This window comes from Salvelinus fontinalis, chromosome 14 (genome assembly GCF_029448725.1).
Source record: "Salvelinus fontinalis isolate EN_2023a chromosome 14, ASM2944872v1, whole genome shotgun sequence".
NCBI lineage: Eukaryota > Metazoa > Chordata > Actinopteri > Salmoniformes > Salmonidae > Salvelinus > Salvelinus fontinalis.
In genome coordinates this window covers 16,397,093-16,424,541 of record NC_074678.1, presented here as the reverse complement: position 1 = coordinate 16,424,541, position 27,449 = coordinate 16,397,093, and the positions used below count along the sequence as shown (strand labels likewise).

General features: G+C 42.1%; 1 protein-coding gene across 1 annotated transcript; it reads right to left on the bottom strand.

Moving 5' to 3' along the window:
- Positions 1–1,668: 1,668 nt before the first annotated feature.
- Positions 1,669–27,449, bottom strand: b4galt6 (UDP-Gal:betaGlcNAc beta 1,4- galactosyltransferase, polypeptide 6). Its single transcript, XM_055944060.1, has 9 exons — positions 26,866–27,449; positions 20,962–21,078; positions 20,496–20,609; positions 17,853–17,977; positions 17,505–17,621; positions 17,116–17,303; positions 16,199–16,321; positions 15,993–16,094; positions 1,669–6,204 (listed from the first exon to the last, which is right to left on the bottom strand). Exons 1-9 carry the CDS (start codon positions 26,978–26,980, stop codon positions 6,057–6,059), a joined length of 1,149 nt encoding a protein of 382 aa, XP_055800035.1. The 5' UTR covers positions 26,981–27,449; the 3' UTR covers positions 1,669–6,056.

Sequence of the window (27,449 nt, the reverse complement as noted above, 5' to 3'; positions counted from 1 at the left end):
ATCTGTACAAACAATAGTACGCAAGTATAAACACCATGGGACCACGCAGCCGTCATACCACTCAGGAAGGAGACGCGTTCTGTCTCCTAGAGATGAACATACTTTGGTTTCGAAAAGTTCAAATCAATCCCAGAACAACAACAGCAAAGGACCTTGTGAAGACGCTGGAGGAAACAGGTACAAAAGTATTTATATCCACAGTAAAACAAGTCCTATATCGATATAACCTGAAAGGCCGCTCAGCAAGGAAGAAGCCACTGCTCCAAAACCGCCATAAAAATGCCAGACTACGGTTTGCAACTGCACATGAGGACAAAGATTGTACTTTTTGGAGAAATGTCCTCTGGTCTGGTCTGATGAAACAAAAATAGAACTGTTTGGCCATAATGACCATTGTTATGTTTGGAGGAAAAAGGGGGAGGCTTGCAAGCTGAAGAACACCATCCCAAACGTGAAGCACAGGGGTGGCAGCATCATGTTGTGGGGGTGCTTTGCTGCAGGAGGGACTGGTGTACTTCACAAAATAGATGGCATCATGAGGGAGGAAAATTATATGGATATATTGAAGCAGCAGCTCAAGACATCAGTCAGGAAGTTAAAGCTTGGTTGCAAATGGGTCTTCCAAATGGACAATGACCCCAGCATACTTACAAAGTTGTGGCAAAATGGCTTAAGGACAACAAAGTCAAGGTATTGGAGTGGCCATCACAAAGCCCTGACCTCAATCCCATAGAAAATATGTGGGCAGAACTGAAAAAGCGTGTGCGAACAAGGAGGCCTACAAACCTGACTCAGTTACACCAGCTCTGTCAGGAGGAATGGGCAAAATATTCACCCAACTTAGTGGGAAGCTTGTGGAAGGCTAACCGAAACATTTGACCCAAGTTAAACAATTTAAAGGCAATGCTACCAAATACTAATTGAGTGTATGTAAACTTCTGACCCACTTGGAATGTGATGAAAGAAATAAACAATGAAATAAAGAATTCTCTCTACTATTATTCTGACATTTCACACTCTTAAAATAAAGTGGTGATCCTAACTGACCTAAAACAGGGAATTTTTTACTAGGATTAAATGTCAGGAATTGTGAAAAACTGAATTTAAATGTATTTGGCTAAACTTCTGTCTTCAACTGTATGTATTGTCTTACACACAGTTATTTCTCTATGTATGACATCTCTTTCTGTTTTGGCCTTTTGACAACCTAATGATAATGCTGAATTCATAACCAAGTGAGAAGGTGGTATTTACTACATACAAACGGGATAAAAATATAAAATAAATGATTTTATCACCCCTCCAACTGGTAATTACTACTGGGAAACTCGTCTATCATCTGAGCTCCGACTTCTCCCACATGCTGACCTTGACATCACCTACTAAGGAAGTGCAGTTAAACGCAACAAAACATTTATAGAAAGCTTTCTATTAACATGGCTTTTTAAACACTAATTTGTTTAAAGTATGATCGTCATACTTTTAGTTAATGGATTACGCAGCTTGTTGGCCATTAGCCATTCGGCGTTTCTCAACGAGTTCAAAACACACGAATGCATCCAACAGGTAATTCCCACATTCCCACTTGGTTTTAAACACAGCATAAGAACCAGCGGTCGAAGATGCAGAAAAAGAACACATTCCAAAAAATCTGTAAGACTTCAGAGGTGTTTCCCAGAACCTGTCAATTAAGTTGTTTATTCATCTTTTGTTGACAAAAAGAAAAACAACTTTACAAAGTCTAACAGTTCAACTCTAGTACTCTTTTACTGGCTGTTATACCAAAGATTGTGGAAGATTGACAAGATGGCTAACCGGTCGGCTTCACCATGTAAAAAGTTGTCTGATGTCTGGGGGTAATTATAGCACATGACTAGAGGCAAAGAAATTGCAGAACAAGACAGAACTGCGAGAAGGTGTGTGGCGCATGAGTAGGCGCTACAACGAATTAAGGTCTTTATTTATATTTTCACAAATGTATCCTCCGAACAATCTAAAAATTACAAACCCACAAAGTCGAAATGAATATGCCTGACCTCAAATGAGAATTTATGATTTGTAGACCAGATGACACGAATCCGACAGACTGCAATTTAAAAAAGTCACTACTTCCTCTGCGTCATCCTGCACTTCCTGGCGGACGGTAGTAACGCGAGAGTCTGCCCTCTGGCTCCAGTTATAACTCTTTGTTCAAACAGAACAGAGCATATTGAGGAGACTGGAGAGCTGAGGATTGTACATGGTCTAAGCAGCCAGACCTCTGAACAGCAGAAAAATTGATTACAGACAATCATTGATACACACCTACTCAGCCCATTGTCATGGAAACGTATTGTGCGTCTTAATCAGAGCTCCAAACTGAATAAAAAATAAAAAAGTGCACTAACTTCAGTTCAAAAACAATCCAAACTTTTACTGTATCTTTCAAGCAAGAATGCAAAGTGAAAACCGACAAAAAAAATAAAAAAGGCACAAATATGAATACTGCAAAAATGTAATTGTCCACATTACCAATTGTGTAGTGGTGAATATAGTCATTTGAAAAAAAAGAAAAACAATAGAGGAAGTAGGAAGGGTGAGGGGAGGTCCTTGCCCTCCTCACAGGTAGGCTGGGGGTGTAAACCAAACCACTTGTGACCGGGTGTAGCCAGCACACTGCCCGGCAGCTCCCTAACCTACCCTTCCCTCCCCCACTCCCCTCAGAGGCAATAACAATAAATATGTACAACAGAGGGTGTGGCCATTTGGGACACAGACAGAATACTGATCCTAGACCAGCTCCAGTGATGGATGCTTTCCATAATTAATCTCTTCAAACTGTTCCCTGAACAGAGTGAGAGACACAATATAACAGGATTAGATAAAAAGAAGCGGATCCTTTGTAGCAAGTAAGATGACGGGATCCAGAAAAAGAAGCCACTGACTCAGTGTCTCTGCTACAGTAACTCATAATGCCCTCAAGAGAGACGACAGCTAGGCTGCTCACATCTTCTGCAATGTATAAAAACAACGAGAGCATTTATCCACCTATGCAAAAATCTGTTACGGAGCATAAGGCATAGCACAAGAGAAGCCCCCAACACTGACCTATACCCCGAATACCCAGAGCCATATACAGAGATATACGTTGTATACAGTATTTCCTAGATATATGGCTCTTAATACCTCAACCCTGATCCCTATGATAAACACTAGTCTGTCAGGTTTCTCTCAACACTGACGAGTTACTGAGACACCATAGAGGAGCTCATGGGAGTAGAATGAAAAGGAAGGAAAGACGAGTAGAGATAAGTGCAGAAGAGAGGTAGGTAGAATGATGACGATGGGTATCAGAAGTGGAACTTTGGCACAGTTGACCACCTCCAAAAGAATGTCATTACTACCATGTCTTTTTATATTCTGTCTCGCCTCATCTGATTGATCAGAAATACACCATTGAGGTCTTATGTGACCGTTGTAGCCACGTCGGAGCCAAACCAAACACAGACTTTAGCGTGGTGCTTTGTTAACCACTTTAGCTTATGAGCAAAAATGACTGTTCCTCCCCAGCACTACAAGAGTGACAGGACAGAGTCCCAAATGACACCCTACTCCCTGTATAGTTTACTTCTTTTTACCAGGACGCATAGGAGTCCAGTCAAAAGTAGTGCACTATAGGACACAGGGTGCCATTTCCAACAAAGCCCATGTTTGGAGCAGGACAGGAGTATCCCAGTTTGATTCACACTCTCGTTCTCCTGCATTCTTGCAGTACTGGGATGGAGAAAACCTGGGTTGTTTGGATAGAGCAGTTCTACTTGAGAAGTACATTTGACAAATGAACAAATCACTAGAAAAACACAGATAAAAGTAAATCTATGCATAAATGTACAAGAAAAAAACGCTAACATGTAAAAAAGAAAATACCTCCTACATTTTTCCTTGCTAATCTTAGTAGTGCTAAAAATGTAAGGATTTCAAGTCTTTATGGCCCAAGTTGCAGTCTGGGCCATTCAAGAACAGGGCTAGCTGTTAGCATTAGCTGCTGTTCTCTCATTCTGGCCCCTCTCAATGCCTTGCAAGCTTATTAGGAACACACCACAGTTCAGACCAATAATGTATACAAACCCTGGATTGCTAATGCTATTGGCCAGTAAGAGGCTTTGAAGCCACCGGTCAGCAATATTGGCACTCCACAGAAGAAGCAGTCCTCCATAGGAATGAATGAAATTCTACAATATTTCAATTAAATGGTTCAAGGACAAAATTACAAGTATTTCTTGTTGTAATGGGGACAGTAGCATTAGAACTTTCAATAAAGTATACTTTAAGGAAAACAAATTATTTGTATGTTTACTCTATTACACACTTAATGCATACTTTTAAATTGTGAGCTAAACATAAATGCCTTTCTACAGCTTAAAAAAACAAGTTTTGCGATGTAGGGGAAGTGCCAAGATGGAGGGGTGGTGGCTTCAAAACAGCACCTGTCGTCAGTCATCTAGTGTATATATAAATAATTGGTTCAGACACACACACACACACTGCCCAATCTGCAAGCTCACATTCATTAAAAGACACCTAACATATGCTCAAACACATGGTCCAGTTACCTAATACATGAGCCACACACACACGCACGTTTGAAACATAATCCTGTACCAAACACACTGTCCGCACTGTATAAACTCCTCCATAATAACAGACTACAAATACCAGAGGAAAAATGACATCCAGCTTTAGAATCTTAAGTCTTAAGCTCTGCTCCAGGTTGTTGCGGGTAGCTTGCTGTTGAAGGCTCAGCAAGCCTGACATAACACCTTGGACAAGAGCTACTATAGTCCTCTGACCCGTCTTTCTGTACAGGAGCACACTCCATAATGTAATGTCAGTTAGTCTTTTCACGCAGTGCACCGAGGGAATAATAAGACACAAAAGGCTAAACTGGAACAAAATATAAACATCTCAAAATGATATAAATTACAATTAAAGGAAAAAAACATCTTGTAATAAAATAAATTAAGGCATGCAAAAGAATGTCAGCCTAAGAGATTGATATATTTTTTTCTTTTTTAAGCCATCTATTGTTAGAACATCTTCCCATTTAAATGGAAGAACCAGGTAAGTCCTCAGGAAGGTAGCTGCCAAAACAAAATTCAAATCCACTGGAATAATAACTAACAGGCTCTGAGCGTTTAAAAGGCTGAATATTTACATACGTGTTCTATGCTCGAGCTTTTAGAGTCAAGTATTTACATACGTGCTCTGTGCATCATGCATGTCAGCAGTGCAACAAAGGAACAGCAAAACACTCATGTGACAGAGAAACAGGATAGTGCTTTAAAACGTCCGTTAAAAAAAAGGAAAAAATGAAGGAAAAAAACATTTGACCATATTAGAAAATGTACATCACAAAAAAGTCACCTTCACTTAGCGCCTGTCCTCTTTATGGAATATGTTTTTTTGTGTTTTTTTTAAACGAACGGTGTAAAAATTATATAAAGTGAAGACACAAAATGTCTGTTGGCTTGTAAGGTGATGGTACTGAGACGTTAAAAGTGAAAACTGTGCTGAGCTGTGAGATAAAGGCAAAGTCCCAAATGGCACCTTTTTCCCTATATAGTGCACTACTTTTGACCAGGGCACTAAGGACCCTGGACAATATATAGGGAATAGGGTGTGGTTTGGGAGGCAACCAGAGAGCCATGGTTCTGAGGCTGAGCCTGACACTTTAAGGCTTTGCAGTAAAACATCTGATGTGAAAACAACACTGCCTCTCCCTCCTCATACTGAATCATGACATGTTGATGTTAAGTAGCTTAATAGCTAAAGCCAGCATGGACACATTGACATGCAGAGACACACACACCCCATCTCAACATCCACAATCCTCACACACAATTGTTCGATTAAACAGACCCTATGTCCCTTCCGGACATTTTCTTCAGAGTAAGGTTTCTTGGCAGCGTTACACGGTGTGCCTCCCACCACACCCCCAGCCCCCCTCTGCCCTGCTTTGGGGTCCCAGTTGGAGTGTGAGGGGGTGTGACGAGGTCAGGGACAGTGGGGGTCAGAGTTCAGTAGTCTGTAATGGGGGCCAGGTCAGGGTGGAGGTCCACGGTGATGTTCTTGTACAGGGAGCTCAGGGAGATCTCAGGGGTGTAGTTGAGGTTGTTCAGTCCATCCAGGTGCTGCCTCTCTTTGGAATACCTCAGTAACTTGTACCTGGAGAGAGATGACCAGGAGGGGGAGGATTAGCTAGCAGTTAACATCCATAATGATAGTCACAAAATGGCACCCTATTCCCTAGATATAAATACATATTACCCTGTGTAGGGTGCCGTCTTTCGGATGGGACGTTAAACGGGTATCCTGACTCTCTGAGGTCATTAAAGATCCCATGGCACTTATCGTAAGAGTAGGGGTGTAACCCCGGTGTCCTGGCTAAATTCCCAATCTGGCCCTCAAACCATCATGGTCACCTAATAATCCCCAGTTTACAATTGGCTCATTCATCCCCCTCCTCTCCCCTGTAACTATTCCCCAGGTCGTTGCTGCAAATGAGAACGTGTTCTCAGTCAACTTACCTGGTAAAATAACGGTAAAATAAATAAAAATAAATAAATAAAAGATATAAATACATATTCCCTACATATAAATACATATTCCCTAGATATAAATAAATATTCCCTAGATATAACTACACATTCCCTAGGGGCCCTGAACAAAAGTAGTTCACTACGTCAGGAATAGGGATCCATTTCAGGTGCAGACACAGGGAAAGAGAGGAGAGGAGGTGAAGCTAGCCGTTACAGTATGATTTATACCTGGAGTCAAAGTGAAAGGAGAGGATTGGCCTAGTTTGTGTAGTGGAAAAATGAGAGAAGGTAATATACTTGTGACTGGTGATTTGCAGGCCCTGAGGTCCAGCGTGATGACTCCATCACAATTTATGACATTGTGTTTGGATGGCTGACCATTTCTGGGCTGTCACAGGGGTCAAACACACCTTATCTGTGGTATTCATGGAGAAGAGATGTTCTCACAGATCCCTGGGAGCACGGACACATTGGTGTGAAGACTGATGAAAACTTGAGGAAATTAATGTTAGTGTGAATTAAATAGTAAATGTTTGGGCTGTTTAAAGAGCTACGAAGTTTGATACTTTTTATTTTACTGTAAGTGGTATAGTTTTTTTTTTCTTCGGACAGCGTACAGTTCAAAGAGGGAGCAACACAGGGGTGCGCTCCTATCATTTCAATTGAGTTGATTAGAATCTGGGTGTGTTTTCCTGTCTTTTGTTAAAAAAAATGTTAATTCAAGTTTCTGCTTGAATTTGGTTTAAAAGGACAGTACATTTTTCATACTTTGAGAAGTTGCTAGCAAGCTCCTGTGTGTATTACACACAGTTTACTCTTAGAGATTATTCTGAACTGAAAACATGTGTAACCACGTTACATTGCCTTCAGAAAGTATTCATAACCCGACATATTCCACATTGTGTCACAGCCTGAATTCAAAATGGATTAAATATGTTTCATCCTCACCCATCACCCCATAATGACAAAGTGAAAACCTGTTTTCAGACATATTTGCAAATTGATTGAAAATGAAACACAAATCTAAATCACATAAGTATTCATACCCAAGTCAATACTTAGTAGAAGCACCTTTGGCAGCGATTACAGCTGTGAGTTTCTGGGTAAGTCTCCAAGAGCTTTCCACACCTGTATTGTACAACATCTGCCCATTATTATTTTCAAAATTCTTCAAGGTCTGCCAAATTGGTTGTTAATAATTGCTAGACAGGTCTTGCCATAGATTTTCAAGCAGTTTTAAGTCAAAACTGTAACTTGGCCACTCAGGAACATTCACTGTCTTCTTGGTAAGCAATTCCAGTGTAGATTTGGCCTTGTTTTCAGGTTATTATCCTGCTGAAATGTGAAGTCATCTTCCAGTGTCTGTTGGAAAGCAGACTGAACCAGGTTTTCCTCTAGGATTTTGCCTGTGCTTAGCTACATTCCGTTTCTTTTTTTATACTGAAAAAACAGGCATACACATAACATGATGCAGCGACCGCTAGGTTTGAAAACAATGGTGAGTGATACTCAGTAATATGTTATATTGGATTTGCCCCAAACATACAACTTTGTATTCCGGACAAAAAGGGAATTGCTTTGCTACATTATTTGCAGTATTACTTTTTATTTAATTAGGCAAGTCAGTTAAGAACAAATTCTTATTTACAATGGCGGCCTACCAAAAGGTCTCCTGCAGGGTTGGAAGCTGGGATAAAAAAAATATATAGGACAAGACACATCACGACAAGAGAGACAACACTACATAAAGAGAGACCTAAGACAACAACATAGCACGGCAGCCACACAGCATGGTAGCAATACAACATGTTAGCAGCTCAAAACAGGGTACAAACACAAAGGGCAAGAAGGTTGAGACAATACATCACTTTAGAGCCTTGTTGAAAACAGGATGCATGCTTGGAATATTTTTGTTCTGTACAAGTTTCTTTCTTTACACTCTGTCAAATCAGGTTAGTATTGTGGAGTAACTACAATGTTGTTGATCCATCCTCAGTTCTCCCATCACAGCCATTCAATTCTCTGTTTTAAAGTCACCACTGGCCTCATGGTGAAATCCCTTAGCGGTTTCCTTCCTCTCTGGCAACAGAGTTAGGAAGGACACCTGTATCTTTGTAGTGACTGAGTGTATTGATACACCATCCAGTGTAATTAAGAACTTCACCATGCTCAAAGGGATATTCAATGTCTGCTTTTTCATTTTTAACCATCTACCAAAAGGAGCCCTTTGGAAAAACTCTGGTCTCTGTGTTTGAAATTCACTGCTAGACTGAGGGACCTTACATATAATTGTATGTGTGGGGTACAGAGATAAGATGGTCATTCAAAATTCATCTTAAACATTATTATTGCACAGAGTCCATGCAACTTGTCACTTGTTAAGCACATTTTTACTCCTGAAGTTATTTCAGCTTGCCATAACAAAACATTTCAGATTTGAATTTATGTGTAAAAATATCTAAAAACAGAATTCCACTTTGACATTGGGGAATTGTGTGTAGGCCAGTGAGAAAAAAAATCTCAATTTAATCAATTTTAAATTCAGGCTGTAACAATGCGTAAAAAGTCAAGGGGTTTGAATACTTTGAGGGCACTAAGTCTTAGCCTATTTGTGATGGTAATTTACTCTGAGTAGTCTAATGTATCATGTATTTCATGTACACTAATTGTTTGAGTGTTAATTATGACTAATACATTCTATTAGTTGAATTGAGTAAATGCATTCCTTGTTTATGGAGTAATTATTTGATTGACTATATGCTTATAAATGTAGTAGGTCTATTGGTAGTTCTCTACACCAGTGGTTCCCAACCTTTTTCATTTACTGTACCACCAACTGAATTTTGCTCTGCCCGGAGTATCCCTGAAGTACCCCCTCATGTGCATTTTACCAGTAGGCCTATGGTCTCATGAGTCTTCTCAAGTACCCCGCATGAAGAGGACAAGTACCCCCAGGAGTCCTAGTACCCCTGGTTGGGAACCACTGATTTACACTATACATGCTTGGATACCACCTTGACGTCTCTGATCTGCTTGCCTCAAATTAATGCTAGAACATTGGTCGCCAGGATTAGCTATTTGTATCTAGTCTCGTAATAATTGTATAACGGGCAAGTTAAACATGTTCATTATAGTTATACTGAGAGGTGATGTAAGGCTCGCTACCTTGACTAGATTCCGTCAGAGACACACAGCCAGTTGCATTTATTAACATAATATTGGAGTCAGATTGATGAATGTAGTATATTATTATATTCAACATTGTTGAATAATTTCCACAAAACTACATTAGCACTTAGTTTTGACACCAAATCAATTACACACCACAGGGATCCTTAGCTAGCATAATGACACCAGGGGGATCCTTAGCTAGCATAACGACACCAGGGGGATCCTTAGCTAGCATTAGCATAATGACACCAGGGGAATCCTTAGTTATCATTAATGCTAATGAAATTAGGCGGAACCTTAGTTATCTTAGCATTTGATTTGACTTATTAGGATCCCCATTAGCCGACGCCAATGGCGACAGCTAATCTTAGTGTGGTACGACAAGTAACAAAAAAAGACATTAGACAAAATACTTTATATACTATTAAAAACATTAACATGTAGTATGTGCGCATCTATCAGTTACACATACAGTGCATTCGGAAAGTATTCAGACCCCATGACTTTTTCCACATTGTAACAAGACTTATTTTTAAATGGATTAAAAACATTTCTCTCATCAATCTACACACAATACCCGATAATGACAAAGCGAAAACAGGTTTTTCGAAATGTATTAAAAATAAAAACAGTAATACCTTATTTAAGAAAGGCATGGGTGTTTATGGTTAGGTACAGTCGTGCAACGATTGTTTTTTTCGCAAATGCGCTTTTGTTAAATCATACCCCTGCGTTGCATCGATTATATGCAACGCAGGACACACTAGATAAACTAGTAATATCATCAACCATGTGTAGTTAACTAGTGATTATGATTGTTTTTTATAAGATAAGTTTAATGCTAGCTAGCAACTTACCTTGGCTTCTTACTGCATTTACGTAACAGGCAGACTCCTCGTGAAGTGCAATAAGAGGCAGGTGGTTAGATCGTTGGACTAGTTAACTGCAAGGTTGCAAGATTGAATCCCGGAGCTGACAAGGTAAAAATCTGTCGTTCTGCCCCTGAACGAGGCAGTTAACCAACCATTCCTAGGCCGTCATTGAAAATAAGAACACATTCTTAACTGACTTGCCTAGTTAAATAAAGGTGTCCAAAAATACCGATTTCCGATTGTTATGAAAACTTGAAATCGGCCCTAATTAATAGGCCATTCCGATTAAATCGGTCGACCTCTAGTCTGAATACTTATTTAAAATCAATACACAGAAGTATATATTTTTAAACCTGCATATTTAGCTAAAAGAAATCCAGGTTAGCAGGCAATATTAACCAGATGAAATTGTGTCACTTCTCTTGCGTTCATTGCACGCAGAGTCAGGGTATATGCAACAGTTTGGGCAGCCTGGCTCGTTGCGAACTAACTTGCAAGAATTTTACGTAATTATGACATAACATTGAAGGTTGTACAATGTAACAGGAATATTTAGACTTAGGGATGCCACCCGTTAGATAAAATACTGAACAGTTCCGTATTTCACTGAAGTAAACATTTTGTTTTCGAAATGATAGTTTCCGGATTCAACCATATTAATGACAAAAGGCTCGTATTTCTGTGTGTTATTATGTTATAATTAAGTCTATGATTTGATAGAGTAGTCTGAGTGATGGTAGCCAGCAGCAGGCCCGTAAGCATTCATTCAAACAGCACTTTCGCGCGTTTTGCCAGCAGCTCTTCCCTGTGCTTCAAGCATTGCGCTGTTTATGACTTCAAGCCTATCAACTGAGATTAGGCTGGCGTAACCGATGTGAAATGGCTAGCTAGTTAGCGGGGTGCGCGTTAATAACGTTTCAAACATCACTCGCTCTGAGACTTGGAGTAGTTGTTCCCTTTGCTCTGCAAGGGCCGCGGCTTTTGTGGAGCGATGGGTAACGACGCTTCGAGGGTGGCTGTTGTCAATGTGTTCCTGGTGGTTCGAGCCCAGGTAGGGGCGAGGAGAGGGACGGAAGCTATACTGTTACACTGGCAATACTAAAGTGCCTATAAGAACATCCAATAGTCAAAGGTATATGAAATACAAATGGTATAGAGAGAAGTAGTCCTATAAATACTACAGTGGGGCAAAAAGGTATTTAGTCAGCCACCAATTGTGCAAGTTCTCCCACTTAAAAAGATGAGGCCTGTAATTTTCATCATAGGTACACTTCAACTATGACAGACAAAATGAGAAAAAAATATCCAGAAAATCACATTATAGGATTTTTAATGAATTTATTTGCAAATTATGGTGGAAAATAAGTATTTGGTCAATAACAAAAGTTTCTCAATACTTTGTTATATACCCTTTGTTGGCAATGACAGAGGTCAAACGTTTTCTGTAAGTCTTCACAAGATTTTCACACACTGTTGCTGGTATTTTGGCCCATTCCTCCATGCAGATCTCCTCTAGAACAGTGATGTTTTGGGGCTGTTGCTGGGCAACACAGACTTTCAACTCCCTCCAATGATTTTCTATGGGGTTGAGATCTGGAGACTGGCTAGGCCACTCCAGGACCTTGAAATGCTTCTTACGAAGCCACTCCTTCGTTGCCCGGGCGGTGTGTTTGGGATCATTGTCATGCTGAAAGACCCAGCCACGTTTCATCTTCAATGCCCTTGCTGATGGAAGGAGGTTTCACTCAATCTCACGATACATGGCCCCATTCATTCTTTCCTTTACACGGATCAGTCGTCCTGGTCCCTTTGCAGAAAAATAGCCCCAAAGCATGATGTTTCCACCCCCATGCTTCACAGTAGGTATGGTGTTCTTTGGATGCAACTCAGCATTCTTTGTCCTCCAAACACGGCGAGTTGAGTTTTTACCTAAAAGTTCTATTTTGGTTTCATCTGACATTCTCCCAATCTTCTTCTGGATCATCCAAATGCTCTCTAGCAAACTTCAGACGGGCCTGGACATGTACTGGCTTAAGCAGGGGGACACGTCTGGCACTGCAGGATTTGAGTCCCTGGTGGCGTAGTGTGTTACTGATGGTAGGCTTTGTTACTTTGGTCCCAGCTCTCTGCAGGTCATTCACTAGGTCCCCCCGTGTGGTTCTGGGATTTTTGCTCACCGTTCTTGTGATCATTTTGACCCCACGGGGTGAGATCTTGCGTGGAGCCCCAGATCGAGGGAGATTATCAGTGGTCTTGTATGTCTTCCATTTCCTAATAATTGCTCCCACAGTTGATTTCTTCAAACCAAGCTGCTTACCTATTGCAGATTCAGTCTTCCCAGCCTGGTGCAGGTCTACAATTTTGTTTCTGGTGTCCTTTGACAGCTCTTTGGTCTTGGCCATAGTGGAGTTTGGAGTGTGACTGTGAGGTTGTGGACAGGTGTCTTTTATACTGATAACAAGTTCAAACAGGTGCCATTAATACATGTAACGAGTGGAGGACAGAGGATCCTCTTAAAGAAGAAGTTACAGGTCTGTGACAGCCAGAAATCTTGCTTGTTTGTAGGTGACCAAATACTTATTTTCCACCATAATTTGCAAATAAATTCATAAAAAATCCTACAATGTGATTTTCTGGATTTTTCCCCCTCATTTTGTCTGTCATAGTTGAAGTGTACCTATGATGAAAATTACAGGCCTCTCATCTTTTTAAGTGGGAGAACTTGCACAATTGGTGGCTGACAAAATACTTTTTTGCTCCACTGTATATTAACTACAACCTAAAACCTCTTACCTTGGAATATTGACGTCTCATGTTAAAAAGGAACCACCAGCTTTCATATGTTCTCATGTTCTGAGCAAGGAACTTAAACGTTCGCTTTCTTACATAGCACATATTGCACTTTTACTTTCTTCTCCAACACTTTGTTTTTGCATTATTTAAACCAAATTGAACATGTTTCATTATTTATTTGAGGCTAAATAGATTTTTATTGATGTATTATTATTATATTAAGTTAAAATAAGTGTTCATTCAGTATTGTTGTAATTGTCATTATTACAAATAAATACAACATTTTAAAAAGCGTCCGATTAATCGGTATCGGCTTTTTTTTGGTACTCCAATAAATCGGCATCGGCGTTGAAAAATCATAATCGGTCGACCTCTAATTCAGACTCTTTGCTATGAGACTCGAAATTTAGCTCACGTGCATCTGGTTTCCATTGATCATCCTTGAGATATTTCTACAACTTGATTGGAGTCCACCTGTGGTAAATTCAATTGATTGGACATGATTTGGAAACTGAGCAACCCTCTTGGTCAGGGAGGTGATCAAGAACCCAATAGTCACTGACAGAGCTCCTCTGTAGAGATGGGATAACCTTCCAAAAGAACAACCATCTACGTAGCACTCCACCAATCAGGCCTTTACGGTAGAGCGACCAGACGGAAGCCACTCCTCAGTAAAAGGCACATGACAGCCCGCTTGGAGTTTGCCAAAAAGGCACCTAAAGGACACTCAAACCATGAGAAACGAGATTCTCTGGTCTGATGATACCAAGATTGAACTCTTTGGCCTGAATGCTAAGTGTAACATCTTGAAAAAAACCTGCCACCATCCCTACGGTGAAACATGGTAGTGGAGACTAGTCAGGATCGAGGGAAAGATGAACGGAGCAAAGTACAGAGATCCTTGATGAAAACCTGCTCCAGAGCGCTCAGGACCTCAGACTGGTGCAAAGGTTCACCTTCAACAGGACAATGACCCTAAGCACACAGCCAAGACAACACAGGAGTGGCTTCGGGACAAGTCTCTGAATGTTCTTGAGTTACCCAGCCTGAGTCCAGACTTGATCCCAATCAAACATCTCTGGAGAGACCTGAAAATAGCTGTACAGTGACACTCCCCATCCAACCTGACAGTGCATGAAAGGAACTTCAGAGAACAAAATGGTAGAAACTCCCCAAATACAGGGGTGCCAAGCTTTAAGCGTCATAACCAAGAAGACTCGAGGTTGTGATCGCTGCCAAAGGTGCTTTAACAAAGTACTGAGTAAAAGGTCTGAATACTTATATAAATGTGATACATTTAATCAATTTTAGAATAAGGCTGAAACATAACAAAATATGGAAAAAGTGAATAATTTGAATGCACTGTACACACAAGCATAACGACACCAGGAGGATTCTTAGTGTAAGCTGATTTATTAGCATTAAAGCTATCTGGAGCAGCTTGTGCTCTAGTTTCTGGAGAAAAACACTAACCTCAAAAGAGAAACTCTCCCCCCTCCTCTGAACCCCAGGAACAGGGAGTATCTTCTGTATGTGCAACAGCTAATGGGGATCCAAATAAACTAAAAACGCTGTACCTCCCTCCATCCCTCTCTGTATTTGAACCCTCTACATGCTAAGGGGTTGCCTTCATAACCCTCAGTCCTCTAGGACAGAGTTACTCTGGGGGCTGTATGAGGATCAGTCCTCTAGGACAGAGTTACTCTGGGGGCTGTATGAGGATCAGTCCTCTAGGACAGAGTTACTCTGGGGGCTGTATGAGGATCAGTCCTCTAGGACAGAGTTACTCTGGGGGCTGTATGAGGATCAGTCCTCTAGGACAGAGTTACTCTGGGGGCTGTATGAGGATCAGTCCTCTAGGACAGAGTTACTCTGGGGGCTGTATGAGGATCAGTCCTCTAGGACAGAGTTACTCTGGGGGCTGTATGAGGATCAGTCCTCTAGGACAGAGTTACTCTGGGGGCTGTATGAGGATCAGTCCTCTAGGACAGAGTTACTCTGGGGGCTGTATGAGGATGAGAACTGGTTTACTTGAGTAAAGAGACATGACTCAACAGGGCAAAAGGGACTAGGCCAATAAACGGGAGGTTAAATAACTCAAAGCTGGCAGAGCAAACACCTACACAAACCCTGGAAGGAAAGCAACCCCTATTCTATTGATCATATCTCTGTGTACACCAAGGCTTGCAGGACTACAGAATTGTGATAGTCAGAACGTCTGAAATATGTTGCACAGTTGAATGTTCCATGAGTACAATAACATTAAAGTTATTGTTAAGATGAATAGAAGCAATTTAAAAAGGGAACACCAATCAAATTAGATTTAAATGCAGCGACATCCCTGCCTGCAGAGGGCGCTGGACAACCTGCTCAATGGGGAGTAATAGATGAGGAAACAGCTGCATTCAAGTAGCGAGTCACAATGAACCCAATAAGGAGACAGGTAACCTTTACCAGAGCAAAGGTGTATTGAAAGAGCAAAGCTAATTTGACGTTTAAGGTAATGTTAGGTAAACATTCTTTGACATGGTGACGCCACTGGCGATGCACTGCTAATGCGTGTGCGCGCGTTACTGACCTGCCGAGGAACTGCACTTCTCCTCGGTGGTGGTGTGGGATGGACTTGTATTTACCCATCTCTCCCTCCGGCCTCGTGACGTTCAGACCAGCATAGTGCACTCTGGGGGAGAGACGGGGACAGATAAAGTCTTTCACTAAGTTACCCAATTAGATTATACATGTCTGTCTCTCTCAAACACACAGCCAACTGACAAACTCAATGACCTGTTCCAGAGGTCATCGTCCTCTCCTCCCCAGCCCCAGAATGCATTGGGAAAGCCGTTGATCTTGCGGAACTGCTCCACTGTAAGTCCACTCACGCCCCCGAAGAACTCACTGTAGGGTAGTCTGTGCAAAACACACACAGACACTGTTACACATCTGTAACACATCAACACGGACGGGGGACAGACACAGCTACATAGCCAAGCTCTGCCTGGGGAGAGAGTGAATGGTAAACAAAACAACAAAGGAAAAGGTGAGAAACCTTACCAAGTACCAAAGAACAAGTCTGGCTGTGTTAAAACACACAATTATGTTTTCAGACTACGTACAATACAGGCATCAAATTTAGAAGAGACGCACACATAACCAGAGTGGAAAATCTGTTCATAAATGAAGCCTTACTTCAGGACCTTGTAAGAGCCAATGACAACATGATTTAGCCTTCAAGCCTGTGTTTTACAGTCTGTTTAAATGAAGCGGTTTATTCCCAAACTATTCTCACATTGAACTCAAAACTCAGAGAAAATCATGATAACATTCATTAATTCCTTTTGTTGTAGAAATAAGTCTGTAAAGAAAGAAAAGGAACATGTAAAATATTGAACAATAATGACCATAAATAATCAACATAAAGAGACTCTTCAGTACATGTCTCCCATACCATGCAGGAAGTGAAACTATAGTCTGGTTATGGGAGAGCGTCAACTCTCCAGGTCTCATCTTCAGTCACTAAACAAGATCAGAAGTCCTATTTTCCCCTTGAGTGAGGAGGCGGTCTAATGAAGTGCTTTTCTAAGTGTTTCTTGGAAGATGTGACTGGGGCATTTACTTGTTGACATGCCAAGTTCATAACTAGTCAGGTCATGACACGGTGACTTGTGACTTGCTGTGTGCCCTGGGCGTGTTCAGTGACTTACAGGTACATGTACTTGTCCAGTTTGGCTGCGAAGTGGCGAGGCATCTGACCACAGCCGTAGTAGTTACGGTCGTTCTCTGGGATGTGGTCAACATCGTGGAACACCAGACAGTCCCAGTCCAGATCCTTCATGGCCTCCAGGAAACCCACATTAAACAACATGGCTCTGTTGAAGGGCTGCGTCCCAGACTGTAGGAGAGAGAGGGAAAGATGGAGGAGAGGGGGAGAGAAAGACACATTAAATAACATGGCTCTGTCTACATCATAGATTCTATATTTCTCACCAGTGGGTGGCAGAGTTGACAAAACAAAGAGACCAAATAGGATGACAGAATAAATGTGGGCAGTAACAACAGATCTTGTTTACAGACAAACAGAAAACGGTGTTACCTGCTCGATGACGTAGTATGCGAACTGCAGTCTCTGTCTCTGCAGTATGGGGGTGAGGTGTTGGAAAAGGATGGGAAGGTGCTCGTGGCGGTTACGGAACGGGATCAAGATGGCTACCTACACAAGGAGCGGGGACAGTCAGACATACATGCTGTGGGTATAAGCTCATGTGTTTTGAATTCATAGGAAGCATAAGATACGCTTCTAATAGAATAAAATAAAGACAGGTGTATAGAAATATGACTACAGTTCAATTTCTTTATCGATAACAGAGATAAGAAAAGTAGTAAAATAACTGACATGTCCACAGTCCTACATGTCCACAGTCCTACATGTCCACAGTCCTACCTTCCAGCGTGGTTTGCAGTCCTTGGGTTTCCAGTGGCCACCAAACTGAACATTCAGATATTTAGAGAACTTCAGATCTATCTCCTCCATAGGAATCTCAGTCATATTCACATCTATAGGACCCTCTGAGAATACACAACACAGACCTGTTTAACAAACATAAACATGACTACTATACACAGCTATGGGGAAGGACACCCTACAAAGGCACAACACTTAACACAGGTTTGTAAACCATGTGGGTAGAAGACACACATATCACGCATTGACATGAACACAGTGGTAGGACTAAAGCTGGAATAGACCCAGCCCTGTCACCGCAAACCAAATGTGATTAAAGTCAAATTGAAAGAAAAAAAGATTTGAGGCCAAAAAGCTAGACTGACAGAGGGGAGTGTGTGGGTGTGTGTACAAAACATTACGATATTGAGTTGTACACCTTTTTGCCCTCAGAACAGCCTCGATTCATCGGGGCATGGACTCTACAAGGTGTCAAAAGCATTTCACAGGGATGCTGGCCCAAGTTGACTCCAATGCTTCCCACAGTTGTGTCAATTTGTCTGGATGTCCTTTGGGTGATGGACCATTCTTGATTTTTAATTTAACTAGGCATGTCAGTTAAGAAATTTTTTATTTAAATTATTTACAATGGCGGCCTACCAAAAGGCCTCATGCAGGGACAGGGGCTTGGGATTAAAAAACAATATAAATATAGAACAAAACACACAGCAAAACAAGAGAGACCACACTACATAAAGAGGGACCTAACACAACATATCAAGGCAGCAACACATGACAAAACAGCATGGTAACAACAACATGGTAGCAGCATAAAACATGGCAAACATTATTGAGCACAGACAACAGCACAAAGGGTAAGAAGGTAGAGACAACACATCAGGCAAAGCAGCCACAATCGATACACACAGGAAACTTAAGTGTGAAAAACACAGCAGTGTTGCAGTTCTTGACACAAACCGGTGCACCTGGCACCTACTACTATACCCCTGGCACCTACTACTATACCCCTGGCACCTACTACTATACCCCTGGCACCTACTACTATACCCCTGGCACCTACTACTATACCCCTGGCACCTACTACTATACCCCTGGCACCTACTACTATACCCCTGGCACCTACTACTATACCCCTGGCACCTACTACTATACCCCTGGCACCTACTACTATATCCCTGGCACCTACTACTATATCCCTGGCACCTACTACTATACCCCTGGCACCTACTACTATACCCCTGGCACCTACTACTATACCCCTGGCACCTACTACTATACCCCTGGCACCTACTACTATACCCCTGGCACCTACTACTATACCCCTGGCACCTACTACTATACCCCTGGCACCTACTACTATACCCCTGGCACCTACTACTATACCCCTGGCACCTACTACTATACCCCTGGCACCTACTACTATACCCCTGGCACCTACTACTATACCCCTGGCACCTACTACTATACCCCTGGCACCTACTACTATACCCCTGGCACCTACTACTATACCCCTGGCACCTACTACTATACCCCTGGCACCTACTACTATACCCCTGGCACCTACTACTATACCCCTGGCACCTACTACTATACCCCTGGCACCTACTACTATACCCCTGGCACCTACTACTATACCCCTGGCACCTACTACTATACCCCTGGCACCTACTACTATACCCCTGGCACCTACTACTATACCCCTGGCACCTACTACTATACCCCTGGCACCTACTACTATACCCCTGGCACCTACTACTATACCCCTGGCACCTACTACTATACCCCTGGCACCTACTACTATACCCCTGGCACCTACTACTATACCCCTGGCACCTACTACTATACCCCTGGCACCTACTACTATACCCCTGGCACCTACTACTATACCCCTGGCACCTACTACTATATCCCTGGCACCTACTACTATATCCCTGGCACCTACTACTATACCCCTGGCACCTACTACTATACCCCTGGCACCTACTACTATACCCCTGGCACCTACTACTATACCCCTGGCACCTACTACTATACCCCTGGCACCTACTACTATACCCCTGGCACCTACTACTATAACCCTGGCACCTACTACTATACCCCGTTAAAAGGCACTTAAAATATTTTGTCTTGCCCAGTCACCCTCTAAATGGCACACATACACGATCCATGTCAATTGTCTCAAGGCTTAAAAATAATTTAACCGTCTCCTCCCCTTCATCTACACTGATTGAAGTGGTTTTAACAAGTGACATTAATAAGGGATCATAGCTTTCACCTGATCAGTCTGTCATGGAAAGAGCAGGTGTTCTTAATGTTTGGTACACAAAGTGTATGTGTGCCATAGAACAGTCCTCCCATTTGTCTTCTGACTTCACAGACAGCACAGAGGGGATTATGGGTAATGCAAAATATTTAACTTTTGCCAAAGTATCCATCTAGATCTAACCAGCGTGATAACAGCCTAGAGAGGAAGATGCAGTGTGACAAAGATGAGGGGGCACAAAGATACATCAAAGAGTAGCTTATCTCATGAGAGTTGTTACATAATATCATCACCTGATCTCAGTAAGATTCTCTTAGTTGGCAAATTGATGTTTGAAGGTTAGTGTTCTGGTTACTTACTCATAGAAGGTAAGCGTTCTGGGCAGGGGAGGTTCTGGGCGTATGTGAAGTTCTCAGGAAGGTATGTGGTTGGTTGAACCATATATTCACTGGAGTTACTGCCATCTGGGTAATCTACAGAAACAAAACAATGACATGTAAATAAATGTTTTTCTTTGGACTTTTCCCATCTTCCCCCTTTTTGGTAGCTAAGAGAGGGATCATGCTGATTAATAGGTAGTGTGGGGGGAGGGGGGGGGGTTAGACAGCGGTTCAACCAACATGAGACAAAGTGCAGGCAAAAATCACAAGAACAGAAGGAAAATAGCAATTCTCACTCCCTTTAGATTGTGAGCGAGGGCCATTCTTGGGATTTCTGGCTGCCCACCGTCCCATGTTGGTTAAAGCACTGTCAAGCCTACTACCCTCCTAATACAGGAGGTTGGCCAGACGGGTCGGTGGGACGGGGGTCTCCAATCGAACTCACCTGTGCCGTTGAGGGTACTGTTCTTATTGGTGTAGAGTCTGATCATCTGGCCAATGGTCCTCACGTTATCCCTCAACATGATACCCTGGGCCTGCACCATGAAGAAGTAGGTGTTGGCTGAGAGAGGGGGATGGAGAGAGGGGGAGATGGTGGAGAGAGAGATGGAAGTAGGAGGTAAGAAGCCGGAGTGGGGCAGAGAGGTAACAAGAAGGAGACGGGGAGAGAAGGGGAATACAGGTGCAGGGACAGAGTGAGAGATAGGATGGAGGATGACGAGGTGGAATATAGATGCAAGGAGGAAGAGAGAGATAGGATGCAAGAGAGATGAGGACGACAAAGTGCAGGTGGAATACAGGTGCAGGGACAGAGCGAGAGAGAGATTAGGACGACGAGGTGAAATACAGGTGCAGGGAGGAAGAGAGAGAGAGACGAGGACGACGAGGTGAAATACAGGTGCAGGGAGGAAGAGAGAGAGAGAGACGAGGACGACGAGGTGAAATACAGGTGCAGGGACAGAGCGAGAGAAAGATGAGGACGACGAGGTGCAGGTGGAATACAGGTGTAGGGACAGAGCGAGAGAGAGAGATGAGGGCGACGAGGTGAAATACAGGTGCAGGGAGGAAGAGAGAGAGAGGATGGAAGAGAGATGGAGGACAGCGAGGTGGAGGGGGAATACAGGTACAGGGAGGAATAGAGAGAGGGACAGAAAGAGGAAGAGTGAAATCAGAAGTGTTTTGAGTGGTTCAATTACACCCCCCTCACGTACCAGTCTAGTGACTCCTAAGTGCAGTGACAGTAAATTAGCGGACTCACGTCATCAGCGTTAAAGCTTTCTCTCCCTCAGCCTCTTGGCCATAAAGGAACAACCTTCGCTGTCACCGGCACAATGCCACGGTTTAATTCCCAGCAGCAGCTAGCGATGAGACGCACTGGACCGACGGGCAAGATAAGAGGAAATTCCCCGTCTCAGGTTGCGTCCTAAATAGCACCATATAGTATGCACTACACACTATGGTCCCCAGTCAAAAGTAGTGTGATATATAGAGAATTGGGTGCCATTTGGGACTCAGTCTCACGGTCGACTACAGACAAACACCAGGGCCCTGAATCATTTACCACTATTCACTACTGCAGCAAAACAGCCAGGGTGCACAGACCCACCTCATCAGCTAAGGTTAAAGACACACGACTTGTCAGTTTACACACTCAAGCATTTCATCAATTACAAACACGGTCACATCATCAATTACACACACAAATTGCATCGCCACAAACTCACACCACACTCTCCCAGCCCTGCATTTAAGCACACCTTCTGCATGCCTTGCTTTATCACCCATTACAGAGGACCTTAAGTTGATCCTGTGTGGCAGTTCAGTTCATTCATCTTTATAAGGATGCAAGCCTGCCACGGCAAACAATGACAGTGTTGTTGATGGATTCCAGAAGTATGACTCCCTCTTGGTCTGCAGAGTGTGTGCGTGAGCGTGCATACCCTGTGTATGCGTACAGTGTGCAAGCATCAATGTGTGTATACGCGAGTGTATCCACTTTGGTAAAAAGGAGAATTATCACCTCTGAGCAGAGTCTTTTCAGAAGCAGCCAGACTTTCTTCGACCAGAGGGGGGGCGAGAGGACAGGTCAAACACTACGAGCCCATTACAATGAAACGCCAACTAATACATTCACAGATGCCTTTTTCAGGCTAAGTAACAAGGCTTCAACCAGGACTGCAGCTCTGACTAGCCTATAGTATAGCCCAACAGCATAAAGCAAATCAACCTTGTTACTGTTATTAGAGACAGTCTAAGACTGACTCAGGTTTAACAAGTGTATTAAAACATCAATCATTCCATCATTAGATTAGACACCATCAACCCATTTCATGGTGCAGGTTGGCCCATAGATATAGAACACTACATTGACCTACCCATAGAGATATGCCTATCTCAGAGTCTGAACCACAAACATTTGCATATCAAAGTCACTGATGTGCCATCACAACTAGGGCATTATCACACTTTTTAAGCAATGTAAAAGCACAGATGAGGGTGTGCGTGTGTAACGTGCTCTTTGTGCTGCTGACCGTAGCTAACTGTGGAATACAAACTATGACCAATTGACTATATAATCCAGACCCGTTACATAATCAAAAACTGTCCCAATCATTGGAGACACACGGCAGAAAAACAAACGGAAACATCCAATATTAAAGAACGGAGGCCAACATCCTGGGGTCGCCTCCTCACTATTGACGTTGAGACTGGTGTTTTGCAGGTACTATTAAATTAAGCTGCCAGTTGAGAACTTGTGAGGCATCTAGTTTGAGAAACAATGTACTTGTCCTCTTGCTCAGTTGTGCACCAGGTCCTCCCACTCTATCTATTCTGGTTAGAGACAGTTTACGCTGTTCTGTGAAGGAAGTAGTACACAGCGTTGTACGGGATCTTCAGTTTCTTGGCAAAATCTCGTATGGAATAGCCTTCATTTCTCATAACAAGAATAGACTGACGAGTTTCAGAAGAAAGTGATTTGTTTCTGGCAATTTTGAGCCTGTAATCAAACCCACAAAAGCTGATACTCAACTAGTCTAAAGGCCAGGTTTATTGATTCTTTAAATCAGGACAACAGTTTTCAGCTGTGCTAACATAATTGCGAAAGGGTTTTCTAATGATCAATTAGCCTTTCAAAATGATAAACTTGGATTAGCTAACACAATGTGCCATTGGAACACAGGAGTGATGGTTGCTGATAATGGGCCCCCTGTACGCCTATGTAGATATTCCATTAAAAATCAGCCGTTTCCAGCTACAATAGTCATTTACAACGTTAACAACGTCTACACTGTATTTCTGATCAATTTGATGTTATTTTAAAAATTGACAAAATTTGCTTTTCTTTGAAAAACCAGGACATTTATATGTGACCCCAAACTTTTGAACGGTATTGTACGTTTGAAATTAGGTTTGTCCCCATCCAGACAGTTGTGTTGCTGTGCTCATCTGGGAGAGCTAACAACTTTGGTGACAAGTACCACATCAGCCAGTCACTCCAGGATTTTTTGTTATATTTGCAAGGGGGAAATAGCTGATTTTGCTGCAGCAATTCTGACATTTTGCATGGCAAGATGCGATGTATTTTTTTGCAAAAATGCACTGACGAGGCAAGAAGTTTGTTGACATGGCTTGATTTAGCCATATTATGCAGTGATTGGTTGACATTCCGAGCCCCCTTTTTGTACTGCGGTGATGGGTCCATTTTATGTGATAATATTGCAATGATTTGCCTCTTCTATGCAGAAATAGTGCAGTGATTGGTCCAACTTGCAAGCCCTCATAATATGCAGGGAATTGTTCATTTTGCTAAACACTTTGCGATCACATAATCCTGCAGGGACTGAACAGCACAACACCACCAATGCCTAGACAGGTCACCCCAGCCCAGCCACACAGAACTAGTCAGTGGACCACACCCATGACATTTAGGCCTAAAAACAATGCCCCCTCTCAATTTCTGTGCAGTTTCAAAATCAAACATTTAACCAGAAGGGCCCTAACATATGGTATACAAAGTCAGGTGAATCTCTTTTTTTGCCATCCAAACTAAACACATTGATCCATCTATTATTTTATCTCTAAGTGCTGACTTTACCAGCTCCTCAGTAGAAACCATCCATGCATGGCCAGGCCTTAAAACTGCTTTGTCTGAGAGAGTCTTTGAAGAGAAAAAGGGTTAGGTTTCAGCTAATGTGACAAACGCTATAGTAGCCAGAGTTGCCCAAATGGCAAATGTAGGCGGAACAGAGTCAGTGGGAAGTTCCTGAGATATACAAATTCAAAAAGGCACTCGCACATCTGAGCAATCTTATTTACAGGTGCATGGCAACAATTGAACAAGATGAAGGAAAAAGGAAACCGCACACTGCTCTTGATAGTATCACCGATATTTAATAAGCTTACGTATCGGCCACACGGCCTTCGTCAAAAGCTCTGACGAAGCTTACGTATCGGCCACACGGCCGATACGTAAGCTTATTAAATATCGGTGATACTATCAAGAGCAGTGTGCGGTTTCCTTTTTCCTTCATCAAGTTCCTGAGATATCAAACAGAGCATTACTCTGTGCAGTCTTGCCAACTCCTATGGTCATTGTCATTGCTAAAGATTTATGTAGTGTTTCCAGATTTCTATGAAATATGACCTATTTGACTTACAATATGAGGGAAATAGTTTTCCTACCAAAAAAAAAGGTAATTAAGTATGTTAAAAAGCACATGTTCTGTGTTGGACTGGTGTGGGTGTACCCCAACAACAGAATGATGTGGACATATACCAGTCATTAAAAATATTATGCAACTAGACCGCTGAATGGCCAGATCATCTTCCTCAGGATCATGACTTTCTCTGAGGAAATAGCAAGCTTCTTTTTTTTCTTTAAATAGTCTGAGGTACAAGTTTGAGGTGGGGTTTTTAAGTGTTTTTTTCTCCCTCCAATATATGCTTTGGCCACAAATATGAATATAGTATGAGTGAACAACATTATTTGGGTATGAGTTAACAGGATATTAACTTTTAAGTGAGATTTTAACTGAACAGTTACTTTAACAGCATGGACAAGTCTGGGACCAGGTTAGTGTCTCCTGGTTGTCTGTTGTCCTTGTCAAAACAGTGCTGCAGAACAGTAGTTATATCAGCACTATGTCCATAATGTCATCCTTATGGCTTAGCAGTAGCCATAACACTGTCCCATTCCTAGTTACAGTGTGGACTATGGACATCAAAGAAACAAACAGCTCCAAAATAACTTTCAAGACAAGTGTTAGGCTACTTGGAAACAGCTGGTCTATTGCCATCTTAGTAAGCATTGGCTGACTGATGGTATAGACATGGGTCCTATTCTAGGTTACCTTGCTCACTCTCTGTTCATGTGAAATAAATATAGACCTATCATTTTAGATGTACACTAGCTACTAAACCAGCTAGCTAGCAGGATTGGTCATGTGGACCTACTTGCAGGCTCTATCAATGATTTGTAAATGTGGACAACCCCATATTCCCATCACGGCATGGCCCAACAGCATGACAGATGTTTATAAGAGCTTGTTGCCAATGGGTAGCTAACAGACCCAGTCAATCATCAGTTAAATGTTCCTTTATGAAATACCTGAAATAAAATGAATTAGTTAGGATAACTAGCTAGCTTATTACATTGTTAGACGGCTTGTTGCAGAGCAAGCAGACGAGTTGCAAAATCGGGAGCGCATGATAGCTCTCAGTCAATGTTGCTACAGTAACCAGTTAGCTACATTGTGCTGCTAGCTAACTAACGGTAGTTGGCCACCTAACTAGCAGCAACATAGCTCTCAAAAACCCTACTCCGTATGTAGCTAGGATTTTCAACAGTTACATTCGCCCATATTTGGTTCCATGTCAAAATCCCGACGCTGTTTGACATTTAGAAAAGTGAATAATCTTCGCTTTCAAACCGATTTTCGAAACATACGTTGATATGCCCCTTATGTTTCACATCAGCAAGAAATACATTTTTTTATTAAAAAATATATACAATTAGCTAGCTACTGTAGCAGTTTTTCACAGATCCGTGGTAGTATTGTAGCAACATATAACGCAATCATCCACATGACTAGCTAGTTAACTTCGATCGACAAGGTACCGGTTCACTAACTAATCCTAATAGTTTGTAAACTGATCACTAGCTTGTCCGATTGGCCACACAGTCACGATGAATTAACTCTGATTTGAGTAACGTTAGCTAGCTAGCAACAAGCTAATTAGTAACGTTAGCCAGCTAGTTGTCAGGAAAGCATCCCTGGTGATGCCAAGGTTGGGTAGTTAGCGATAAGATAACATTAGTTGGTCGTGTATAGCTAGCTAATGAACTCACCTATTCCAGGAGCAACATATATGAAGTAGAGACACGTCGTAGACATGGAGAAGAAAAAAATTAAGGCCAAAAAGGAGCGGTTCGATACCCGCAGCAGCCGCCCCCAATTCACCATATTTGTTTCTGATTTACCGCTAAGCCCATAAAATATACTGTTTGAATAAAAAAATACTTAAATTGACATGCTAAAAGTAGATCATATAGTCATGCAAAATCAATGCAACGACATAACCCGCATCATTTGAGTCGGGGATGCAGCGAAAAGGGTAATACTGGGATAGCTAGCCAAGCTGCCCAATCTTGGTTTCCCGTCAAGAAATTTCCAGATCGAAAAAAATAAGCCTGCATCAGGAACTGCAAAGCTTCAAAGAACACTGTCCATCGGGCATAGTGAAACCGTTAGCTACTGATATGGGTAGACAAATAACTAATACTGGCACATTTCTTAGGAATACTCGTTATACTGGTCCATGTTTAGATATGTATTTCTCGCCCGGCGTTGAAGGTTTAAAAAAAGACCATCGGGTGGAAGCTGGTCTGCACCGTTGCCTCCTCCCACCACCCACAAGTAAGTCTCAACTATG